The 24658-nt window shown below is 40.3% G+C and overlaps 1 protein-coding gene across 21 annotated transcripts in view; it reads left to right on the forward strand.

Moving 5' to 3' along the window:
• The window catches only part of PKP4 (plakophilin 4), a 94514-nt gene that overhangs the window by 50772 nt on the left and 19084 nt on the right, over window positions 1-24658 (forward strand). For 4 of the 21 annotated variants that reach the window (XM_083493641.1, XM_083493657.1, XM_083493660.1 and 1 more), the window contains exons 4-11: window positions 2673-2707; window positions 6047-6178; window positions 6258-6472; window positions 7695-8253; window positions 12840-13031; window positions 14712-14931; window positions 15316-15448; window positions 16348-16561. In XM_083493641.1, coding sequence (XP_083349767.1) covers window positions 2673-2707; window positions 6047-6178; window positions 6258-6472; window positions 7695-8253; window positions 12840-13031; window positions 14712-14931; window positions 15316-15448; window positions 16348-16561 — 1700 coding nt within the window. The remainder of the gene's footprint in view (window positions 1-2672; window positions 2708-6046; window positions 6179-6257; window positions 6473-7694; window positions 8254-12839; window positions 13032-14711; window positions 14932-15315; window positions 15449-16347; window positions 16562-24658) is intronic. The other 17 variants (XM_083493655.1, XM_083493659.1, XM_083493642.1 and 14 more) reach the window with 5 other exon arrangements.

Below are 24658 nucleotides of genomic sequence, written 5' to 3' on the forward strand. Positions count from 1 at the left end.
ATCTTATAGGAACACTTTTTGTGATGCAACTGCTAGAAATTCTGTCACACTGTGCAATGATAGAAGGTCATGCTTTACTCAGTTAACAAGACCCATCTGGAGTGTAGGTGTTGATGGGCTTAGAGCATAACTACACAGTTAAAAGAAAAAAACCTTGAATATTCCCACAGTACAAAATCAAAACTAGCAGTCCCATGCTTTCCTACTATATAGGTAATAAACTGATTATTTTCACTTTAGCTGGGCATAGCTTGTCTGCTGAATCGGTTAGTAAATATACCAGCGAATAAATGCTTGCACACCTTTTCATACAAACCATGCCAATCCATGCCTGTTGAGTTGCACAGAGTCTCAGACCCTTAGATGCATCACTGCCTCCTTATGTGGCCGTCATACTCCATGCACATAATGAGTGAAAAATACTGTTATGACACATGGCAATCAATTTCTGATATCTGGTTGCCTTTCCTTAGTGGTTGGGATACCTGTGGACTTGCTAGTCATAGGGGTAGTAGGAGATGTGCACCTTTCTCCCACCCACCCCCAGTTTTTGCTGGAAACATATCACCGTGCATAAAATTTTAAGATACATCTTCTCTTGTGTAAACAAGATGACACCACTTCAGCTATGGCAGTGCTCCTTCTTTCTCACATTCTCCCCCTCTCTCATATTTGTGCATATTCAACTTCCCAATTTATTTATAAATGAAGAGCAAGAAAACAGGAAATCTGAGAGGAAGGAGAGGGTGGTAAGCCATCAGAGGGACATCTCTGCTGGAAATGTAACAGTTTAGCATAGCTTTGGCCCATTCCTTGCGTACCTGAAATCCTTTGGCTGCTCCTTCAGACACCACACATCTTCCCGAATTTGATCTGTAACTATACAGGGTAATTTGTTCAGCATCAATGGCTGTGTTTGAAAGACAAAAGGCCTCAGTTAATGAGAGGCGGTTTTTTTTTGTTCGTTCGTTTTGGGTGCATTTAATTAAGCTACAGATGCCACATTTCAGTTAGCAGCTAGTATTGCAATTGTAACAGCATTCTTATTCAGAAATGCATCTTCTCATGAGATCATTAGATCTCTCAGATATTGGTTAAGTCCATCAAAAATATTTGAGTAGGGAGTGATGAAGATTCATATCTATAGGTATTATCGATCTACTGGAGAGGCTGTGACCATTCTTTCTCGTTAGTTTCCTTGACAATTCCAGAAATGCCCTGGGTGGAAGTGATAATTTAGACTGAAAGTGCTTAAATGCTGTGCCAAAGAATTCTCCCAGTAAATGTTACCAAGGCATTTATATCAGGCACAGTTAACTTTTATATTGGAGATTTGACTCCTAATCTTAATGCAGTTAACAGAAGTGAGCAGAAACTCTCCACATTGCCTTTCATTCTGTTCTTATTAGTGCCTTCCTTGTGGAAAGTTTGGTATTGAATGTATATAAAAGGGTAGCACATTTGTATGGATTTATGCATGAGAAAGTGCGGCACCAAAATATTTTCTTGCACTGACTGCCACTCTGTAAATAAAGTAAAAATAAATTAAGTGGTTTTCCTTCTAATCTAACTTTGACATGTAAATAGATCTAAACATTTAATGTGATTATTTTCTTCTGTGTATGTTATGTATGTAGTTTGATACATATTGTCATCTGAGCGAAACTGATTTTGAAATTGGATTCTTTAAAAGCATAATTGTAGTAACGAAAGGTTCTAGTATAAAGAGTAAACACATTTACATAAATGAATCACGTTCGTGCAGTGAAAATATTTATTACATAAATTGTTTTAAATTATTCAGCATGCCAGAGAGAAGGAATACTGATTTTTAAAAAATAAAATAAAAAAGCTGATGAAAAATATGGTTGTAATCTGCCTTAAATTGAAACTGAAAGAACTTTAAATGTACTTAACTTTAGAATGATGGTTTATAATTTATTACTGCATTCCTAACACTGTGTTAATTTCACACAAACAATTAATATAAGTGATACAGCTGATGACACACCAGTCCTGTTGTTCTGCACATGTTTGAGTGTGCATCTAGAGCTCTGGGAGAGCAGGTGTCTTCATTTGCTTCACTGGAGATTGCTTCACCATATGCACAATAAGGTGCGCATGATTTTGTCACCCACTGTTCTTAATGGAGAATCCCTTTCAACCAAGGTTGCGTCTTCTACATTTCCCTTGATTGCAAAGGATTGCAGGTTTGAGTGACTGGCTGTGTGGCAGCAGTTCTGTTTCGTATTATGCACTCATGTGGAGAGGCATCCCCACTAGCCCTGTAAGGTTCAACGTATGCAGGCACTGTAGTGGATAATTTTGTGGATAGAATGGGAGGTCATTGTGGGCCTGTCATACATACATCCAGTCATCTCACTTATTAGTTACTGTGTGTAGGGGGTGTCTCACAATTTGACTGAGTGAAAGAGAAGCACTGAATGCAGGTATGGGAGGTGCACGGAGACCTGCCATTCCCCAGCCACCCTGAAGCACTTACCTGTGAGCAGATACCAAGGACGTAGAAGGGAGAAATCATACTCTGTTGAACTCTAGTGGGAGCCATCCACCAATAGGTTGCTGGTTGTGCTATATGTTTATAAAACAAAAGGGGCGGGGAAAACATTTGAAAGGAATTGAAGACATTGTGTTTCTCTTCTTTTCTATAGCTCTACTGAAAAGTCGTTTCCCTGGAGATCTGCAGGTACAGTTGTCTTGTATGTTTGGTGTACCCTGTACAAATGCTACATATTTCATGAGTTTCCCTTCAAACTTGACAGTAGTTGTTCCAAAGCAAACTGATCTATGTTGTGCTAAATGCAAACACACACACACACACACACACATATATTCATATCGGGGGTTTTTTTTAGAATATAAACTACTTTTAAAAATTCAAACTACCTTTTGCCAAAAATGTTGTTCTTCTGATATATCTTGCAGTGACATACTTGCAAGGCTTACTTTTTACAGATTTTCTTGCAGTGTATATTCATTAAAGTGATCACAGTCTATTGTTCCGCTCACAGTTTGCTAGCGTGTGGGCCATTTCATGTGACTTCTTATTCTTACAGTTGTATTGTGTAGAGGGGAGAAAAACCCATTCACTCAGTAAACACCATCATCTGCGATGACTGCTTAGGTGTCTGTTTCATTGTTTGTACATAGCATCACAATTTGTAAATGTGAACGCAAGAATATACGATAGCCTTAGCATTTTTGTTGCTATGTCGGTTAAATTAAACGGTGTTCTTCTTGTATGGTACATCTGCCTACAAACGTTCTATTATTGAACTATCATTCTAAGTATATTTATAATGCAGTGATTTTCAAACTGTATTCCTAGAAAATCAGTAATGGAAGATAAGCTACATGAAAAGCATTATGCCAGTATTGAATATTCTGCAATGTGTGTCATATTCATGGTTTCATAGCACACTCTTAGCTTGTGGGGCTAAGAGTTTGATTGGTACCACTCAACAACTTAGTGTGTGCAACAGAACGTGCCCCAGAATCCTGTGAAATGTAGGATTTCTTTTGTAGACACACCAGTGCAGAAATGATACCTTGTGGGGTAGGATGCTTAAAAGCCACAGTTGTAACATTATAGATCAGTAGCCTGGGCTACTTTATTGTCTTACTCTGTTTCTGATATTTTTTTACTTCTGATGTTTTTCATTTGTCCCTTACTACTTTTTGTTCATTTTTCTTCAGTTTAAATGGTTTTCCTTGCACTTTTATTATTTCTGTTTTTAGCCACCTTAAACTGCGCAAAGAAATGTAGGATATAAGTGTTTTTGATAAATAAAAATAAGTGCTGTAATAAAACTCTTTGCTAGTATGTGGAAAGGATTGATCTGGCTTCACTGAAACCCTTACACAGTACAATGTTTTCCAGCTAAACAAAATTGTGGTTATTGTAGCACACCTAAGACTTTTGATTGTTTTTCTCCCTTTTAAATAGTCATGTCCTACTACAAATACGGTAGTTGTTGAAAGACACTTCACAAAAGGTTTTCTATGCAGTGTAGGGGACTGCTGACCTGGAAAACACAAGTGGCAAGTTTACTTGGAATGGGTCTTTAAAATTAGTTCTATGGTACTTTTATTTGGCAGGCACATTTTGAGCTAATTCACAGGGTGAGCATGCTTTATTTTGAAACGTAGTAAATTAAAATGCTCCTCCTTCATGGATCTAAATGTTATTGGCCCTTCCTCCTTAGTAGCTGGACTTATTAGGTCAAAACTATAATCCTAGTGCACATCTTCAGGATTATTTGACATTGCCGTACAACTGAGATGTCCCTAACTTTGCATTCTCCAGTCATTGTAAGGAATATTTGCTGGCTATCTTGCCCCCTTTTCATGTTTTTAAACTCCAAAACTAATTAAAATTAGTTGCACCAAGCTGTGCAATTATGGGAACTCTCTAGCAACAACAAAGAAGCCCACCCCAAAACTCTAATCCACTTTAACTCCATTCTCATTCATTTTCATGGCTCCCTGGTGCAGAAGTCTTCAAATGCCTTTCATGTAAGAGACCTGGAAGGCTTCCAGTTCTTGGTTTCTTCCTCCAGCCCTGATAAATTACCTTTAGAATTAGGCTTTTAAGGAACTGAAAAGCTATTATTTCTTTAGTTCAGAGATAGGCAGGAAGCATGTTGGGATCTGTTGGAAGATCACGGTTATTTGCAGTAGACCAGCAAGAACTTCTGCCTCCCAGTTGTATGCATATATGTATTCACCTCGTTTAATAATCACAACAACCTTGTATGGCAGGTTAGGTTGAGAGACCGTGACTGGCCCAAGGCTGCCCAGTGAATATTTGAACCATAAGTGGAAGTTTGAGGATTTTGTCCTCCTTGCCAAGCTGCAAATTTAATATTAAATTTCTGAGTTGCAGCTGCCCCATCTCAGATTCCCTAAATCATCCATCAACTGTGGAAATAAAGTGAAGAGAAGCCCTCATGTGAAGATGTAGCAAGTAGGAAGGATTTCTCAGTGGTTTCATGTTCCACAGTCGTGGCACATTTTTGTTTAAAAGAACTGTGCAAATTCTGTTTTGAAAAGGCCTGGCTTGAAAAGGCAATTCACCCTGAAACCCTTTAAGTAAATTACAGCTGTACCTTGGATCTCAAACGTCTTGGCTCCCGAACAAATCAGCTCCCAAACGATTGAAACCTGGAAGTGAGTGTTCTGGTTTTCGAACAATTTTCAGAAGTCGAAAATCTGGCGCAGCTTCCGCGGCTTCTGGCTGGCTGCAGAATGCTCCTGCAGCTAATCGGAAGCTGCGCCTTGGTTTTCAGCTGGTTCCAGGAGTCGAACAGATTCCCGGAACACATTCTGTTTGAGAACCAAGGTACGACTGTAAAAGAAATTAAGGGCTGTATAGCCTTGTGCATCAGCCTTGCCTACAGAATGTCTCAGATTCAATCTCCAGCATCTCCATGCAGGGCTGGGAGAAACCTCTGCCTAAAATTCTGGAGAGCTGGTGTTTTATCAGGGAAGACAGTTCTAAACTAGATGGACCAATGATCTGAGTCCTTATAGGGCAGCTTCCTATGTTCCTAAGTTACTGGATGGGATTTGGCAGCAAGATAGGCTAATTCATATAGGAATCAGTTCCTGAATGTAAATTTGATCCCTTCTGGTATCTTTTCAATCATGCTTTGTCTTTCAATCCACAGATTTCTTTTTCTTATTTTTTAAGTATATTTGTTTTATGCTTAAAGTTCAAGAATGAATATCACAGCTGACAATATGTTCTTCAGTTAACAGCTTCAGAATTTTCCTCCTTTGGAAGTGTGTACTGTTGAGCTTTCAAAACTGACAAGAAAACACCACCTCCACAAATGGTCTTTTCTTTTATGTCTTTCTCAGAATTGAATGTTCATATACAAAGCTATTGCTCTTGCACAATTGTCTAAAATTGCTCTGCAGATGGTATGTAGAATAGAACTGAGCAGAAATGGTGAAGCTGTACCAGGTTGCAGATGCGTATAGATGTAGATATTATTATTGACTAACAAAACTCTGCTTTCAGATTTGCCAAACACAGGTGTAAATAAACTCAGAGCATCTGAGAGTGTTCATATTGCTTCTTATCATGTTGGAACAGAGCCAGAACAAGGGAATCTCTACTCCCCAGAGCAAACATCGCTCCATGAAAGTGAGGGTCTGTTATATACATTTTAAATAAACTGAGATTTATCAATCTGGTCTTGTTTTTATTCATAACCGTGTAATAACTTCAGGTTTGTTGTGCTTTTTATCTTTAGGATCAGTGGGTAACTCTAGGAGTTCGACACAAATGAATTCTTATTCTGACAGTGGATACCAGGAAGTAAGCAGTTTTCACAACAGCCAGAACCTGATAAAGGGAGAGAACAGACAGCAACATTCCTTTATCGGAGCAAATAATAACCATTTGGTGAGAAGCTCAAGGGCTGAAGGACAGGCTTTGGTTCAGGTACATGTAGCTCTAAAAATATAATCAAGAAAAGCTGATGAAATAAATAAATATACTAACATAGATATGGTGTAAAAGTAATATAAATATGAATGTAATGCCCAATACAATAATTTACTTATCTTGATAAATCATTTGTATTCTACATCTTCAACCACAACAGTTCTCTGCCTGGCTTAAAATTATATAAGAATAAATAAAACACTATTTATTTTATTTCATTTCGTTTCATTTCTATATCACCTTTATCTTCCAAGGATCTCATCAAAACAGTGGGGGAGGGGAGTAAAAGAAAACACCTATTAAAAGCAAACAGTGCTTCCATAAATGGTATAAGACAATATAACACTAAATAATGGAGCAAAGCTTCAAGGTCATACTTCCCTTCTAAACATTTGTGGTTGAGGGACGGGTCACCAGTATTTAGTTCCACTTTCCAGGAATCCTTGGTTGCCATTACATGTCATTACTGGTTCATATGCCAGGATTTTTAGAAAGGTGAACTAAATGCTAACAACATTCTCTCAGTTACACAGGCGGAGAGAATGGGAGGGCATGGAAGCCCAAGACTTTGTTCAGCCTAATTCCAGCTTTTGTAGAATGACATTGGGCTGTGCAGTGTTAATGGTAACTTATTTATTAGGCTTATTAATAAGTCATGAAAAGGGCAAAGACTAAATGGAGAAAATAGTTCTATAGGATTTTGGTGACACATTTGCTGCAAAAAAAAAAAGGAAAGTGGAACATTAAGATTAAAGCTACATCTGTACTACAACATTTAAGCCCAATCCAAAGGATGTTACTCTTTTGGCCCCTCTCAAGGAACTCTGGAAATTAATAGTTTCGCTTGGCTGCGGATGCCAAACAGGATTCTCATTGTTCTTTAAGAATGCATCCTTGATGGAAGTTAGAATAGATAAACTTACTTTAAAACATTTTAGGCGCAATCCAGAAAACATTAAGCTTTTTAAGTCCCGCTGATGTCAGTGCAGAGACTGAGAAGTGAAGTTCTGTGCATATCGGTTCAACGAGTCTTACTCCCAGATAAATGTGTAGAGAATTGAAACCTTTAAAACATGAGCTTAACTCCCCGTTTTAAAACAAAAGAGACTGAACTCTAGTGCAGATGCGCCTGCAAAGGAATTTTCAAGCGAAAATGTTGATCTTTTACACTGGCTGATGGCTTTGTGCACCAAAATGATACGTGGTTCCTTTTGAACAGGCATCCTCAAACATAGCTGCCAACCGAGCCATGAGACGCGTAAGTTCTGTTCCATCGAGGGCCCAGTCTCCCTCATATGTGACCACCGCAGGCATTTCTCCTTCAAGGGGATCACTCAGAACTTCTTTAGGGAGTGGCTATGGCTCGCCATCCGTTACCGAGTCGCGATCTCTTAATTCTAATGTGTTTTCATCTACAACATTGCCTGTACAACGAGCAGCATCTCCGTTTACCACACAGAGGCCAGCTTCGCCTATCGCAGTGCGCAGAGTTGGCTCGGTAACATCCAGGCAGTCGACCAACCCCAATGGAGGAACTCCCCAGTACCAGCCCGCTGTCAGAGTTGGGTCACCTCTTACGCTCAATGACACACAGACAAGAGTGGCCTCTCCACCCCAAACCCAAGTTGGATCTTCATCGCCAAAACGTTCTGGGATGACCGCCGTTCCACAACACCTGGGGACGACGTTACAACGGACGCTTCATGAGATCGAGCAATACGCACAGCAGTACGATATATATGAAAAAATGGTCCCACCCCGTCCAGATAGCCTTACAGGTTAGTAAAAAGGTAAAGACACAACTTAAAACTTTGCGCGAACCTGTAAATACAATGAATTGCACTGTTGGCAAGAGGAGCTGTAATATGCCACTACTGATGCTTGAAATGCTGTTATAGGCACAGTGCCTGCACATGAGGAATCTGCACAGGACCAACAACAGAATGCAGGATTTTATGACTGCATTTTAAACCGGGGTATTTTTTCAAAGGGTAGGAATCGGATGTTAGGTGTCGCTGAAAAGCTTATTGAAAGGAAGACTGAAGTTGCTGCTTTGAATGTGTTTGTAGTTCCACAGACTTTTCGGAATTAATCGCTTCATTTCTCATCACAAAGGATGAAATGTTATACTGTGGAGGCTTAGCAGTTTTATTTCATTTTTAATTTGTTTCTGTTGAAAGATTTTCATGGATAAACAAATGAACCTATAGGGTCTCTGTTTTCAATTCATAGAGTCCTTTCTACAGGTCAGCTACAGTTGGTGTGAAACGCTTTTGTCATAGGCATTTTGAAGTTGTGGGGGAGAGCAAAGTGTGGAGAGGGGGGAAGAAAGAAGGGGGTATAATGATCTTTCATTCTTTTGCATAGTGTATGTGCAGAGTTTTGTGTCAGCGTCAGGCGGGTAGGTTCTTTGTTTGCTTTTGCTGGCAATGCGAGAGGTTGGAGAACCCAGAATAAGGTTGGTTGCATTCAGTTGATTGCCGTGAGCTTGGTTTGTGTGTGAGAGGGGGAGGGACATTCTTCAGTTGATAACAAGGAGCTTCAGTTATTCCGTATTTCCACAAACAGTTTTTAAATGCACAGAAAAAATATACTTAATGCCTTAATAAAATGATTGCTTATGGGCACAAGTGCTCTACTGTATACACGATAGTTTCAGCTGCCTGCAAGATCTTCATTTGGATGGAGGGATCCAGTTCATCCCCATAGGAGTGGGTGCGCACATTTGGCCACTCCACCCAGATGACTGATGAAGACAGGATGTACAAGTGCATTATGCGTATCTGAGCACATGCAGATCGTTGGGTGGGGATTTAGGAAGTATTCACCACTTTGTTTAGCCTGCAGGGGTCTAAACATGCACAACTTGCATTAGATTGTGACCTGTAAATAATAAGTACAAATAAAATACCACCATGGATTGCCATTCTTTCATTTTAAAATTTGTTCCCATATGAATGAATTTAACCTACCTCTATTCAACTTGGAGACAAACAGTGCCATGAATATCCCTGTCAAAAATGATCTTGCATTTGAAAAAAGCAGGTATCGGGCCTGAAATATATGAAAACTACCTATACTGTTGATATGCACTGCATAATTAACTGCAATTTATGTGTTCCTGACTCCCTCTGTGCAATACTTGAAGGGCTTTGTATTTCCTTATTACTTCTGGGCACACAAGCAATGAATCATTAAACAATCCAGAGGCAGACCTCAGTATAGGTATCAGGTTTTCATATACCACGTAATCTGTGACTGACCACATATAATATGGAAAAAAAATAGGAAGCAAGCAAGAGAAACACACTTTGTTTAATGACAGGAAGTGCAAGCAACGACTGCTTGCTTGAAATTTAGTTCTCACTTTTGTCAAATGTAGCTAGTGCATTTCAAAATATGAAAAAAGACCTCATGCATTGTGCCAATGATTTCGAAGTAGAACAATGCTGCCTGTATATTACTCATATAGCAAAGTCCTAATGCCCTGATTAAAAGTGCCTTAACAGCAAATATTTAGATGCCAATCTACTTGAAAGGGTGCGGAAAGCCTTGACTTAATATGTTTAAGAATGCTGTGCCAAGCAGCTAAATATGAATGACTTTTTAATCAGTCTTTTGATATCACAGTCCTGAATCTTCTAGTTATTTCATAGTGAAGATGTAGTAGTATAATTTTTCAAGCCTTTCAAAACACAAAGCCTTTTAAATTATTCTTAGAAAGATTTTGCTAGATTCCATTTCTTAAATACTGTTAATCTTCACACAATATCCATAACCTCAGTGGTTGCCACTGTAGTCCTAAACCCTTGCACCAGCGTAATTACTTGTGAATCTGCTATATGATGCTTTTATGACATTGCACTGGTGTTGAAATCAGTCCTGACAAAACCAGGAGGGAGGAAGGAAGGAAGGAAGGAAGGAAGGAAGGAAGGAAGGAAGGAAGGAAGGAAAGAAAGAAAGAAAGAAAGAAAGAAAGAAAGAAAGAAAGAATAATAATTGTATTACTTAATAGGACCAACAGATGGAAGGCTGAAGGTTTAACAACACATCTGAACCAGTTGTTACCACATTACGATTCAGCAAAGAACAAATATTGACATTTGCACATATTATGGCTAGTAGCTCAATCAGGTTGTCTTCTCACACATTGCCTTAGTTTTTTTTAAAAAATACTTCTTTCATCTGCCTATACAGTAGTACCTCGGGTAAGTACTTAATTCGTTCCGGAGGTCCGTCTTAACCTGAAACTGTTCTTAACCTGAAGCACCACTTTAGCTAATGGGGCCTCCTGCTGCCACCGCGCCGCCGGAGCACGATTTCTGTTCTCATCCTGAAGCAAAGTTCTTAACCTAAAGCACTATTTCTGGGTTAGCGGAGTCTGTAACCTGAAGCGTATGTAACCTGAGGTACCACTGTACAGTGGTACGTCTGGTTATGAACTTAATTCGTTCCGGAGGTCCATTCTTAACCTGAAACCATTCTTAACCTGAGGTACCACTTTAGCTAATGGGGCCTCCCGCTGCCACCACACCACCAGCGCACGATTTCTATTCTCATCCTGAGGTAAAGTTCTTAACCCAAGGTACAACTTCCGGGTTAGCAGAGTCTTTAACCCGAAGTGTTTGCAACCCGAGGTACCACTGTATAGCAAATTTAACTAGAACAGATTCTTCGCTATAATGACTGTTGTGATTTTTAAGAGCCAATGCAGCTTTGTATTTTATAATAGAGAGAATGAAATCCTTAAAAATAAGGTTTTGCATAGCCTCAGACCAGATGGACAGCAAAGCAGGTTCTTATGTCATAGGGTTGATATGTTGTACCGTTGCTTATATTTCTTGAAACACGCACTGACACAATACTTGAATCACTGGACATCCCCACTAAATCCTCGTTTTTAATTAGCAGCAGGTTACCAATCACTGTGTTATTTGGAAGCTGAAGTCTAGTGTGTGTGTGCATATAAGCTGACTTGTACATGATCTTGCCTTTTGGATAGTTCAGATCTATAGGACAGGGTGAATACCGCTTCTGTAGGTTCCCGGTACCTCCATCATTTTGGATTAGAAGAGAGGATTGATGACACTGTGAATCTCTTGATCTCTCCCAGTACTTTCAGGTGTCTTCAATATAAGTGATTTTAGCCCCTAAAAGGCACTTGTCCCTGTAGTTCAGTTCCTCCTACACCATAGGGTCGCTTAAGCTGCAAGGTAGATTGTTTCATCACACGTTAAAGAAAGGAAGATTTTGTTGCTGGAGGCAAAGCTAGTACAACCCCCTTGCAGTTTAAATAATTGGCAGCTGACTGACAGACTGTGCTCTTGCCAGATGAATCTATGTGGGTCTACATTAAATGAAATAAAAAATCAAGACTATTAAGACTTTTCCATTGTTCATGGGTGGTACAAAAAGACCATGGGCCTGACCCAAAACTTTTGCAGCATCTTCAACATTCCCCAGAGCACAGTAAATAAGGTGTAAGAGACCAAGGCCTTCTGCAAATTTTATTCCATTGTCGCATGTTTTTAAAATGGTTGTTGCCATTATACAAACTATAGCACAGAGGCTTTAAAATACCATAATCTTCTGTCACCTTGAACAATGTGTGCAGTTCTAGCTGCCACTTTTTAACAAAGAAACTATAGAGCTGGTAAAAGGCAAGAAATAAGAGTACAAAAATCATTAGGCTTGTAGATAAGCTACAAGGAGAGGTTTAAATTGGAATTTTTCACTTTAGATGGAAAATAAAAGATAGGATAACTGAAAGAGGAAGATAAGATCCTAAATCATGCATAAAAACGGAACAGGAAACGTGGATGCTCTGTTCAAAAACATGTGACTGAGTGGGCCTGGAGTGAAATTATTGTAAGACTTACAAAGGCATCTTGAAGCACATTTTGATTTTCCCCACTCACTTTTTTATGCACAGAATGATTTCGTTGGAGGCCTTGTTAGGAACAGGTGAGACCAGACTTGAACTAGCCATCTGGCAGTTCTGGTAAAGGCCAGAGGGACCAATGCGCTCAAAAGTCGAAGGGATGATCTTTGTGAAAACAAAACACAAACCAATAACCCTGTCCCTGCCTGCTCCCCCCCCCCCTTTGCTCTTGCACGGGACAGGGAGAACGGCAAAAGATATAGGTGCCACCTATCTCTGAAGAGATCTGTTTTGAAATACAGATTAACATATATATTAATTTCTTCCTTGATAGAATTTTAGGCTGCGATTAGAAGATGAGATATGCATATGTGTGGGAGAGTCACATGTGTAGTTGGAGCCTAAAAGATTGCAATATGAAAATGGGGATTTGTTTGTGAAGATTGCAATTGCCACATACTCACATTTCCCTTTTCCGTCTAGGCTTGAGGAGTTCATATGCTAGTCAGCACAGCCAACTTGGTCAAGAGCTGCGTTCGACGGTGTCTCCTGATCTGCACATCACCCCTATATATGAAGGTAGAACCTATTACAGTCCGGTGTACCACAGTCCAAATCATGGAACAGCTGATCTACCCCAAGGATCCCAAACAGCGTTATATCGAACTGGATCTGGTAAGTGTGAAATCCCAGTTGTCCCCAAATCTAAATTGGCTACAAGAGTGTGGGGAACTATTTTATCACCCCATGTTCGTTGGAGAATAATACTGAAATAATATGACAGCGTGTACTTGAAACCATAAAGTTTAGAAAAAGGAAACCCCAATTCATAAACTTCCCTTCCCCCACAGATTTGGTGGGGGCGGGGTGTGATAAAGGACACAGATATCTTCCTGCCTTCTCTATCTGGAAGGAAGTTGGGTAGGTTCAGAAGTGCACAGATGCTTGAAGGAGCATCTGGCTAGAAGGGAATGTTGCACTCATAGAGGGAGCAATCAGCACACACACCACCTGCTACTGTAAAGGGGCCATAAGACTTACCTCTGCTATAGGCAATCTTTTAAAAATAGCCTTGAACGTCACATACCATCCAATTCGGCCTACCCTCCCTTAGAGGAGGTAACAGGACAATTAATTTTCAAGATCCTTAGTTTTGGCAGCATTAAAAAAGCATTAAAAACAATATTTTTAAAAAATACTTTTAAATGTGCCGTCCATTTAGCTGCTCTGTATTATTTGTCACCTTTATAACTGACCCCATCACTTCAGAATTGAGTAATAACGCATTGAAATAAGAAATTGAAAATCCCATCACCATTCAAATCATGGCCAAATTCCATCAGCATTCAAATTAAGCTATCAAAGTAACGTACAGTGAAACTGCTAAAATTAAAACACTAGGGTTTGGATCCTAGCTAACTTAATTCAAGGAAGGGGAAATTCCCCAGTCCCTCTTTGTCCCTGCGGCCACTTGTGCTGCTTGAAAGGCCTCTCTGGAGGGTAGCCCCCCCCCCAATGGACAATATGCAATGGGACATGGCTAGCTGCTGCAGGGAGGGGAAATAGCCCAAAGGAATTAAGCCCAAAATGGGACTCCTAGAAGTCTTGTATGCCGCATCCCACCCCCAAGATATAGACTCTTAAAGGGCACAAGTGGCTGCCATTATGGAAGAAGCAATGTGCAGCTTCACTTCTTTGAACTTCCTTAAATAATGGTATCTTAGATCCAAGCCAATCTAAACCCCAGTCCGTCTGTCCCCCACCATGCCAGCTTAAAGAAAAGCATATTCCATTGATTCCAAAAGGTTTTGTTGAGTTTCAAAAGAAAGATCAGATAATAAATCTCTGTGTCTGTGTGTCTGTCTGCATATTTCTTCTTCTTTGGCAATCACTCGTAGCCGAGTAAGATTGTCTTCCATAAACACGGTTTTAACAATGAGTTCGTAAGTGACTGTGGGGGCCAATTCTGGATCCACACATCCTTCCACAGTGGGGACATTGGTTTCCTGGCGGGAGTTGATCACGGTGTGGATTTGCCAAGTGTGCCTTCCTCTTAGCACGTTTCTCCTTTGCGTCCTGAGTTCGAGTGTCTTCAAAGCCCATGACACCTTTGGTAAAGGCTGTTCTCCAACTGGAGCGCTCGCAGGCCAGTGTTTCCTAGTTGTCAGTGTTTATACTACATTTTTTAAGATTTGCCTTGAGAGTCTTTAAACCTCTTTTGTTGACCACCAGCATTGTGCTTTCCATTTTTAAGTTCGGAATAGAGTAGTTCCTTTGGAAGGCGATCATCATACAGACACACAACAACACATACGGACACACAACAACAATCTTGATATTTGCTTTATGTTCCAGGTGTTGGAAATCTACAAAGGTCATCCAGTCAGCGTAGCACTCTTACATACCAAAGAAATAATTATGCTCTGAACACAACAGCTACCTACGCAGAACCCTACAGGTCGCTTCATTATCGGCTCTCTGAGTCCAGCTACAACAGGATGCAGCAACATGCGCCTCCTGCTGATGATGGTACCACAAGATCTCCATCCATAGACAGCATCCAGAAAGATCCCAGGCAAGCATACCTCATACTTGTAACAAATCGCCCATAGTTGCCATAGCAAAATAATTCTAAATCGATTCCTTGTTACTTAGACTTTCCATAGCTAATCTTTGAGATTGTAGTAGTAGATAGGTAGCCGTGTTGGTCTGCCATAGTCAAAATAAAAAAATTCCTTCCAGTAGCACCTTAAAGACCAATTAAGTCTTTAAGGTGCTACTGGAAGGAATTTTTTTACTTTGAGATTGTGTTTAGTTCACCATTGGAAATTTAGTTATACACAAATCTTTGTAAAATGTTGTCAGTGGGTGGACTGGGTTAACTCATTGCAGGCTGAAAATGTTATATATAACACACACGAATTCACACTTTCCTTTGAACTCTGCTTATCCAATGAAGAGAATTTGCATGGCGGGATCCAGAATTACCTGAGGTCATCCACATGCTTCAGCATCAGTTCCCATCAGTTCAAGCCAATGCCGCGGCCTACCTACAGCACCTGTGCTTTGGAGATAACAAAATAAAAACTGAGGTACGCTATAGATGCCTTATTGAAAAAACCCCCAGTGAAGAACATTGTAGAGCGATGTTTAATGTTGAAGTTTCCGTCAAATTGGTACCTATTGATAAACTTACACAGCAAACTCAGGTTCATGCTTCTGGGGTTTTACTGTACTGACAGTGGAAATGCTGGGACATCTTTTTGACTGCTTCCTTTAAGTTTTGATTTCCGTGCACACTTGCTTGGAAGCAAGGCCCTTTGAACTCAGCGGGACTTAATTCTGACTAAATATCTGGATATGTGGGACAATAAACAGAAGCTGAATCCTGAAAATACAAAGGTGTAATTGTGACCCAAGTTCTCATGTCTTGGAGGTGGGGGCCCCTTTTTGACAGAGACATTATGTTTCAATTATCGTAAACCAACCTGGGATCTTGGAGAAGGAGGAGAAATTATAACGTAAGGCCTAGCTAATGGCTTTTAAAAAATCATTTTATTTTGCAGCTATTTAAAAAAACAATGTTTCTGTCTAACAAGCAATTAGCAGAAAAAATCACTCCCTGAATATTTATTATGTTTTCCAATAAACTTTGCATATGTGAAACGGAGGGGAACAGTGCTTTATGACTTGAATTTTGGGGAGTGTGCTACCCTGTATTACTGGTCACCTTATTGTTGTCTTCGCAGAGTAGCTGTGTTTTCCATTGTTACTGAGTAGATCTATCACTTTGTTCACATTTCTCCTGTAGTCAATTATATTCTGTACTTTAAGAACCTATGGGTCATATCCAACACTGCTATTCTGCTAGCCCATCAGACTCTCTCCTGCACAACAGAACGTTATCCTTTCCTCTCCCCGAAGCCCACCGCACACCCTCAGAATCTGCTCTCTTTGTGTATTAATGGAATCCGGTCCACATATTTTCTAGGTATGTAGGTTAGGAGGAATCAAACATCTGGTTGACCTGTTGGACCACAGAGTCATTGAAGTTCAAAAAAACGCTTGCGGTGCATTGCGGAATCTGGTGTACGGAAAGTCAACAGATGAAAATAAAATAGCAATGAAAAACGTCGGAGGGATCCCTGCACTTTTACGATTGCTAAGAAAATCCATTGATGCAGAAGTAAGAGAACTTGTCACAGGTAAAGTTTCAATAGATAGGAAATAAATGGCATTTAGTCAGGTGAAATGTTTCTGTGTGCAAGAAGAGGTTTTACTTTGAAATAACTTAGCTGAAAAGGTATCTAGTTGCATGAACCTTTGCATGTCTGTTCAGAAGAATGTCACATTTATTTATGTGAGACCTACTGTGGTCAATGTGTCTAGGACAGGAGCCTTAGAACCTTCATGCAGGCATTTGGGGTTGCAGCTCTACACACACACACACACACTCCAGTAGACTTTTTGTTACAGAATTTATTTTGTCACCTGCAGGGTACTCCTGTCTCATGGCTTTTTTCAAACAACAACTGGTCCTGGGCAGAATATTTGGTTTGGTTTGGGGACATTTTACTACTTCAAGGTACATTGAAATTCAGCTTGAGATGGAAAAACATAGTCCTCCAAAATCATTTTTGTGAGGGCTTTTAAAAAATGTGTTGAATGTCTTCTGCAAGAGTTGATAAATTAATCTGTAGTACTCTTAGCTCCCATAGTTTGTTTTAAAGATTATTTTGGCCCCTCAGGCAGTTAATGCTTTCACATTTAGAACTCTCATTCATAAGGATTCATTATATTATTGAGTCTCACAGTAGCAGTGTAATATTAGGATTCTATTGTGAATGACTTTATAAGTTGTTTCATGGTGATATAACATTTTTCATAATTAGATTTTTTTTATTATTTTCATCAAATGATTTCCTGAAGAATGTAGTCACCTTGACTAAAAAGAAAAAGAAAACTACAGTTCCGTGGTGTTGCACATGTCTGTAGGGGGAAGGCCAGCTCCCTGATTTCAACAGTATATTTCTGCTAATTGAATTTTGCTAAATTTGAGAAAGCTGTGTGCTTTGAGTCCAGTGATATTCCACATTCCAGAGGCACATCTTTCTCAACTCACTTTAGATGCCGCTGTTGCTCAAAGACTATGTTGACTATGACTTTATATAAATATAATCCCCTCTGAATTGGGAAAAAAAAATCTCCTTGACTTCTAATGCACACACACAAGTATGTCATTGGATAATGTTGTGATCAACTGAAGTTTCAGAAAACTGCAACTGTTCCAAGTGTTAGAAAGGATTCAGCACATACGACAAAGTGTGAATCACACATTAGGCATTTAGCCAAATGAACTGCTGGGATGTTTCAGTAACTAAATTGTAAGGCGCGGGGGCTGTGAACGCAAGTAGTAAATAAGACCAGACTTTCCTCCCTTTGTCTCTCCTCCACCCACATCACTGCGAAATACCTCTGCCTGCTGCTGCCTTTGTGGAGACAGCTCCTAGTTCAGTGGGTACTGGTACTTCAAGTCTCATCAACATGGAGACAAGCTTGTAAAGGGATCCAGCAAGTTCTTCCACAGCTCCCAGGCTTGGTGGGCTGGCAGCTGCTGTGGCTCAGCAGATTAGCAGCTTCCTTCTCTGAATAGTAGGCAGAGACCAAGATCAAGAGAGCTTTGCTTAGGGTAGGAAGCACACTAAAAGTCATCTGTGCCTGGCAGGTAGTCCTTTTTTAGGGCTGTGATGAAAGCCAAGCAGATGCTGTTTGCATCTTTCATCCCAGCCTAACATATCTGACCTGTCAGCTGCAGTCATCTCAGAGGATGTTCCTTCCTGCTTAGCCTCTAAAGTTCAACAATGTGCCCACCAGCTCCATATTTCTTGCAAGGCTCAAGCACTAGAGGTTTCTGCCTGGGCAACCTGTTACCTTAGGGCAGGTTTTCCCAAACTTGACCCTCCAGCTGTTTTTGGACTACAGTTCCCATCATTCCTGACCACTGGTCTTGCTAGCTAGGGGTGATGGGAGTCGTAGTCCAGAAACAGCTGAAGACCCAAGTTTGGAAAACCGTGCCTTAGGGCACAGTGCTGCTTATTTCTTCCCAGGCCTTTTTCCTTTTCTGTGAAAGTACACAAGCATTCTTTTCAGTTAGCCCAACAAGATCATCAAATCACAGCTTATACTGGTAAATAAGTGTCATGTTGGTTATTTGCTTAAATGCTGTGATTTAAACCCAATTCAGATATTTCAGGCATAGCATAGGGCCATTGGACCAGTGTGGCTGGCAGTTTATTATGTATGGCGTGCAAACTTCACAGGGGGGAAAAGCTGTATCTTGTCACCTCATGGGAGGGGTGCTGTTTTATTGCCATTTCCCCCTTTCATTTATATCCCACCTTTCTATTGTTATGCAACACCAGATGGCATACATGTAGTTCCCAGGTGATGGCCCAGCCACACAATGACCAAAGCAAGGCCTCTGTAGCTTCAACTTCATGTGCCTACAGGCCGTATCCTGGGATCGCCAGTGCTACTGCACTTTATGTGTACCACCAAACAAATGGCTACAGCTGCTAACTCCAAGAGCCCAAATCACATGGGGGGTGGTTCTAGACACTACCACCTCTTAAAGGTGTTTCTCTCACTATGCACATAAAATAAAAACAACTGCACCATTGTGCAGGCTATAGTTTTTTTTGCCCATGTCATTTCCTGTTAGGGAAGTTCTCACTCAACTTGCTTTGGTATCTGAAACAATCATGAGGGGGAAATAGATACACAATACTAGTTCCAAGGAAGAGATGGCCATTGCCTTGCTACTAAGAGCCTTGCAATAGTCAGGTGTTTCTCAAAGCTGCTTATCTGTAATTGTCACTTTCACATTACTTTTAGCCTTAAGTGCTCTTTGTGTCAGAAATCCATACTGCAGAAAGATTGTATTTGACTAAGTGTTTTAATATTTTAGGTCTTGCCTATAATCTCTGCTGCAGAATCACAAAGTTAGTGCATAGTCTTGGTTTCTGCGTTGCTGACATGGAAGAATAACCCGTACATTTCTCCACTTCCTCAAACAGCTTTATTCTGCCTAAGGGTGTTTTGTGTTTATTTCTTTGGAATCTCATTTTTCATGAGTTATACTCTCCATCACTAAAACCTGGTGTGATTTATTACTTTTGAAATTACAGAGGCAGTTAACGGACCTTATCTTAGAGTATGTTGGACACAAACACTTTATATTCATTCTTAGTACTTCTACATACATTTAAATTCTTAATACCCCATACCTTACATTTGGGGTGATGCAATCTAAAGCAAGTTATGCATGCCCAAGGCATGGAATCAGTTCATAACTGTGCTTGGGTAACACTGATTTCACAGAGAATTAGGTATGCTTCACTTTTCTCTGGATTGCACCTATGGCCCGTTCTCTCCCCCCCCCCTTCATGTAATATAAGCCAAGCACCGTTGCTAGAGAATATCAAGAAAGCACACAGCATGCATGCAACAATTATGCATAGGGAAAGTAAGGAGAAGAGGAACTGCTGATTCAGATTCTGGTGCCACCACTAAATGGCTTGTTAAAATGGCTCCAGGATACTTTGGGCCTTTGGTAGCTTGGTAAAACAGTCTCTGAAAAACAGGTTAAAATTGCTGCCAGGAATCTTTTTGTATTGTGCCATTTGTTTCACCAGGGAGTTTTTGAAGTAGCAAGAAAAAGAAAAAAGAAAAGAAAGCATCTAATTTTATATCGATATCATTGTGTTTAACTGAACATACGGGGAGGAGTATTATGAGTATTCCGCCATTGCAAGCATTTCTGCTTGAAAGATGGAATGATTCCCCACTTTCCTCCTGAGCCCACATCCCAAGTGGAATCAGGGAATGCATGTGGGAGGGGAGAAAGCCCCATTGTGCTAGTAGGAGCCTGTCCACAGGCTTTCACTAGCTCACTGGATTTGCTGAATTTGGCCCACAGTTACAGCTAAGCATCAGTTTGCCACCCTGGGCTCCTTCAGGGGGAAAGAGCCAGGATATAAACTAAACAAATTAATATATATATCAACAAAAAGAGAGCCTAGAGAGCGTTCTAAATAATTTTTGTATATAATTACTGTCTTGATTCTCAACTTCGTAATAGCACCTAAGACACGTACCTTATCCAGAGGAGGAGATCTAGCACAACTGTCTGGTCCCACAGTATTAGTTGATAAATGACATAACTGCAAATTATGTCACTGATATTTTGGTTCGTGTTGATAGTTCTGAGCCTGTTGTGAATGGTATAAGAAGATCTTCCTCATCTAATAAAATGCTCAAAGTGCAGGTATGCTGGTCAATCCATTCTAGCCACATTACTGGTTTGTGTTAACTGCACGTTAATAAATTGCCCCAGTAGAGAGATCACACACAAGTAAATGGGTCAGACATTCATCTTTGTGTAATTATTCATCATCCATGGTCAGCAGTGAGTACAGGAGGTGACACCCTAGTTACTATTGTCAGAGGCCGATACGTAGTTGTAACTATGCCTTCTCAAATCTTCCTGTCCGTAAGTCAGCTCAGCTGCTGATCAGTTGACAAAAACACCTTTTAAATAATAAACAGTCTAAAACTAATGTTTATTTGGCTACCAGGAGTAGTGTAGAGGGACTCGCAAACAACTTCTGAGTAACATTGTGAAGTAGATTTGTTGCCACGCCTACCATTGTTTAAATATAGCATTGCTTTGAGGGAAGAACAACTTTATATAAAAGCGAATACTTCATTACTATGTTCAGAACTGAAGTGCAATCTTTGTGTCTCCCCCCCCTCCCCCGAAAAAATCTGTATTCAAAATGCCTAGTGGCCAATAAATGCTTGCACTTAATTGTGGAGAAAAGATATATGATGTTCTCAAGCATTACCTTCAAATCTTGGAAATTAATTTTTCATCTTCTGGAGTTGCAGTTACACAGTATTACTGACGGGGTTTTTTGTGGGGGGGAGGTTATATCCTACATGCTTTTATTTTATCTGATTTATGTGCTGCTTTAACTTTGTTACCTAAACTGAGTCCTAGAGATGGACTAGAATGCTCTATGTTAAACAGCACAATGCCAAATCTTGGAAGAGATGCTATAGAGCATTTACCATAACATAGAGAGATGAATGAGGTGTCAAATTAGAAACCAGAATAGCGGCTTTACTAGTTTACTAATTCACCAAAAATAAAATATTTATAGAAACTGAAACAGTTAAAAAGAAATAAGGTATGTCTATAAGTGTCCATCTTTTAAACTGCTCTTGCTGTCGGCTGTAAGCGCTCTTGTTTCTTCATTGAAATGAACCCCATTCTTCTCCCTGGCAGCTATTGGCTGAATTGTAATGTCATGAAATGCTTCTAAACTTTCTAATGCAAAGATGGTAAATCTATGTCCCTCCATCAGCCCCAGCCAATGTGGCCAGCGGTCAGAGGTTCCCCATCCCTGTTCTACTGATAAGAAATTAAACTGTCAGTACATGAAAAGTTACAGTTTTGGAGCACTTAATATAACATCTTACTGATGAAATTGGGTGCAGTTCTCATCTCAAGCCACGTGTAGTCACTTTGGATGTGTGTTTTCACAACTCCAGATGATAGATGCTTGGTTGCTGAATGCAAGATATCTGGTGTGTAATCTGTCATTTAAAGCTGGACTAGAGGTACCCAGCAAGTCTTCACTGTTTGCATTTTAAAGTGGAAAAAATATGTTCGCATTATTGATTTTTTCTGCACTAATACATCCATTGTTGAAATCCCAAATAGCATTTTCTATGCGCACAAGAATTGCATGTGGCACACCTTGTATTGTGGTGTGGAAACCTGGCAGTTGTATTTCTTGTTTCCTAGTAGTACTAATTGAAACAAAGTCTCCAGATTCCTGTGTTTTGAAGGTGCAGGAGTTGATTGGGTTGACCATGTATGCTTGTCATTAGCAAATTGTTTGGGACTCATTTTCTTAACTTCTAGGTGATGAAAGGGCTTTTCTTTCCCTAGCGAACACCTTGCCCTTCAGCATATTATTATTTCCCCTCAAGTAGACAACATTTGGCAGATAACAAGATACAAATCTTATTCTTTCAAGCAAGCAATCAGCTCTTATTGACACTGAGCTAGGCAAGTCAGACGACCTTGCAGTGTGGGCTGATCAATCATACATTCCTATACAATCAGCAGTATTTATATTTTGTAACCACTGACCTGTATATAGTTGCATGTCATAAAAGTCTGTTCCCTCGAAATAGTAACAAAAATATAATGCCAGTATTTTAGTAGGCAAATAAGCAAATTGGGAAAGACTGGACAGGACTGAATTTGTACATATTGAATTTGCCACGCAGAGGTAGCATGGTTTGGAGCAGGCATAGGCAAACTCGGCCCTCCAGATGTTTTCGGACTACAACTCCCATGAGCCCTAGCTAATCGGACCAGTGGTCAGGGATGATGAGAATTGTAATCCCAAAACATCTGGAAGGTTGAGTTTGCCTATGCCTGGCTTGGAGGATCAGAAGCAACCCATGTGCTTCCAAGCGCCTTTATTCCTCTAAAATACAGCTCACCTCTCTATTGCCCTTTTAGCGTTAAACATCGGTTGCCATGACATCTAAATAGTCAAGCCGTGTTCAGCCATAAATGAAAGTCTTGTTTTTGCTTGGTTTCTGTTTCTGTTCTGATCGTTTGTATTTTGTGTGGTCCCCTACTCAGGTCTAAGGAGGGGTTAACATGCAGGTGAAAGTGATGGTTAGTTGATGAAGGACCCTGTGTGAGAGGCAGGGAAGAGAAGATCTCCTAGGGTGGGAGGGTGGGAGAAGAAAGAGAAGCTCCCAGGTGAGAGCTGGAAGGGATCACCTTCTTCTGTGTGGGACAAGTTAAGATTTACCTGTGAAAGAGGACTTCATATGCTTTCTCTTCTCTCTCTCTCTCTCTCTCTCTCTCCCCCCTTCTTCTTCTTCTCTTTGTATTTGTTTAACTTAGTTTTTTTTATTATTATAATGTATTATGAAAAGTCTTAATAAAATCTTATTCAAAAGAAGAACCACAAGGCGAGTTCTACTTACAGAACTGGGCTTTTCCAGTTCCTCCTTCACTCTGTGTTCACTAAAACATGCTCCTGAGAATTGGAATCATCCAGACATCCGATGATACAGTGTGCCGCTTCAGGGGAGAAATCAACTGTGGGAAACATCTCTTGCATAAGCTTTAAATGCATTACATAGGAACTACAGGCAGTGTTCACCTAACTAGCTGCTCCTTTTCCTTACCAGGGAAGAGTTGTTCATTCTTTCTCTTCTTGATGAGTTGAGGGACATAATTTCAGTGTACTCTTTTTTTTTTTTTTTTTTTTGCAACAGTAGTTCTGTAACCTCATGCAAGATGAATCCGTTATGATTATTATTTTATACGCCCAATTATTTGAAAGGTAGCAAGTTCAACACAACCCAGAGTCTCTTGCTAATAAAATATTCGGAATCAGAAATGCCTCATAGTTTGTGAGCCACTCTATATGTATTCTGTATTTCAGCTATGGTGGCAAGTTACTGCTGATCTCACACACTTTAGAATGTAAATACAACATTGTAGAATAAACCATCCTAGCTAGTCTCGATATGTATAATGTAGACTTCATTTTGCCTGAAGTTTAAGGTGCCCAGTACATTGGGATCTGGTTGGGTTTTACTTGTTAACTGTAACGGTGCAATCCTACAGCTGCCCAAGTAAAATAGAGTAAAGTAGGTTAAATGGAAGGGATGTGGGTAGCACTGTGGGTTAAACCACAGAGCCTAGGACTTGCCGATCAGAAGGTCAGCGGTTCAAACCCCCGCGACGGGGTGACCTCCCGTTGCTCGGTCCCTTCTCCTGCCAACCTAGCAGTTTGAAAGCACGTCAAAGTGCAAGTAGATAAATAGGTACCGCTCCAGCAGGAAGGTAAACGGCGTTTCTGTACACTGCTCTGGTTCGCCAGAAGCGGCTTAGTCATGCTGGCCACATGATCCGGAAGCTGTACGCCAGCTCCCTCAGCCAATAAAGCAAGATGAGCGCCGCAACCCCAGAGTTGGTCACGACTGGACCTAATGGTCAGGAGTCCCTTTACCTCTACTAGGTTAAATGGAGCTTTCTCTCAGGTCAGTGGGAATAGGATTGCAGCTGAAGTTTCATCACACAAATGGTCTGGTCTGCTGTCTGTCTGCTACCTTTCAAAGTATTGCTGTTGTTTTATAAACGTGCCAGTGACTTTGCCCCTTCATACTAGGGATACTCATTCCTCCCTTATGTTCTGTCA

This window comes from Podarcis liolepis (assembly GCF_965112155.1).
Source record: "Podarcis liolepis genome assembly, chromosome: 1".
NCBI lineage: Eukaryota > Metazoa > Chordata > Lepidosauria > Squamata > Lacertidae > Podarcis > Podarcis liolepis.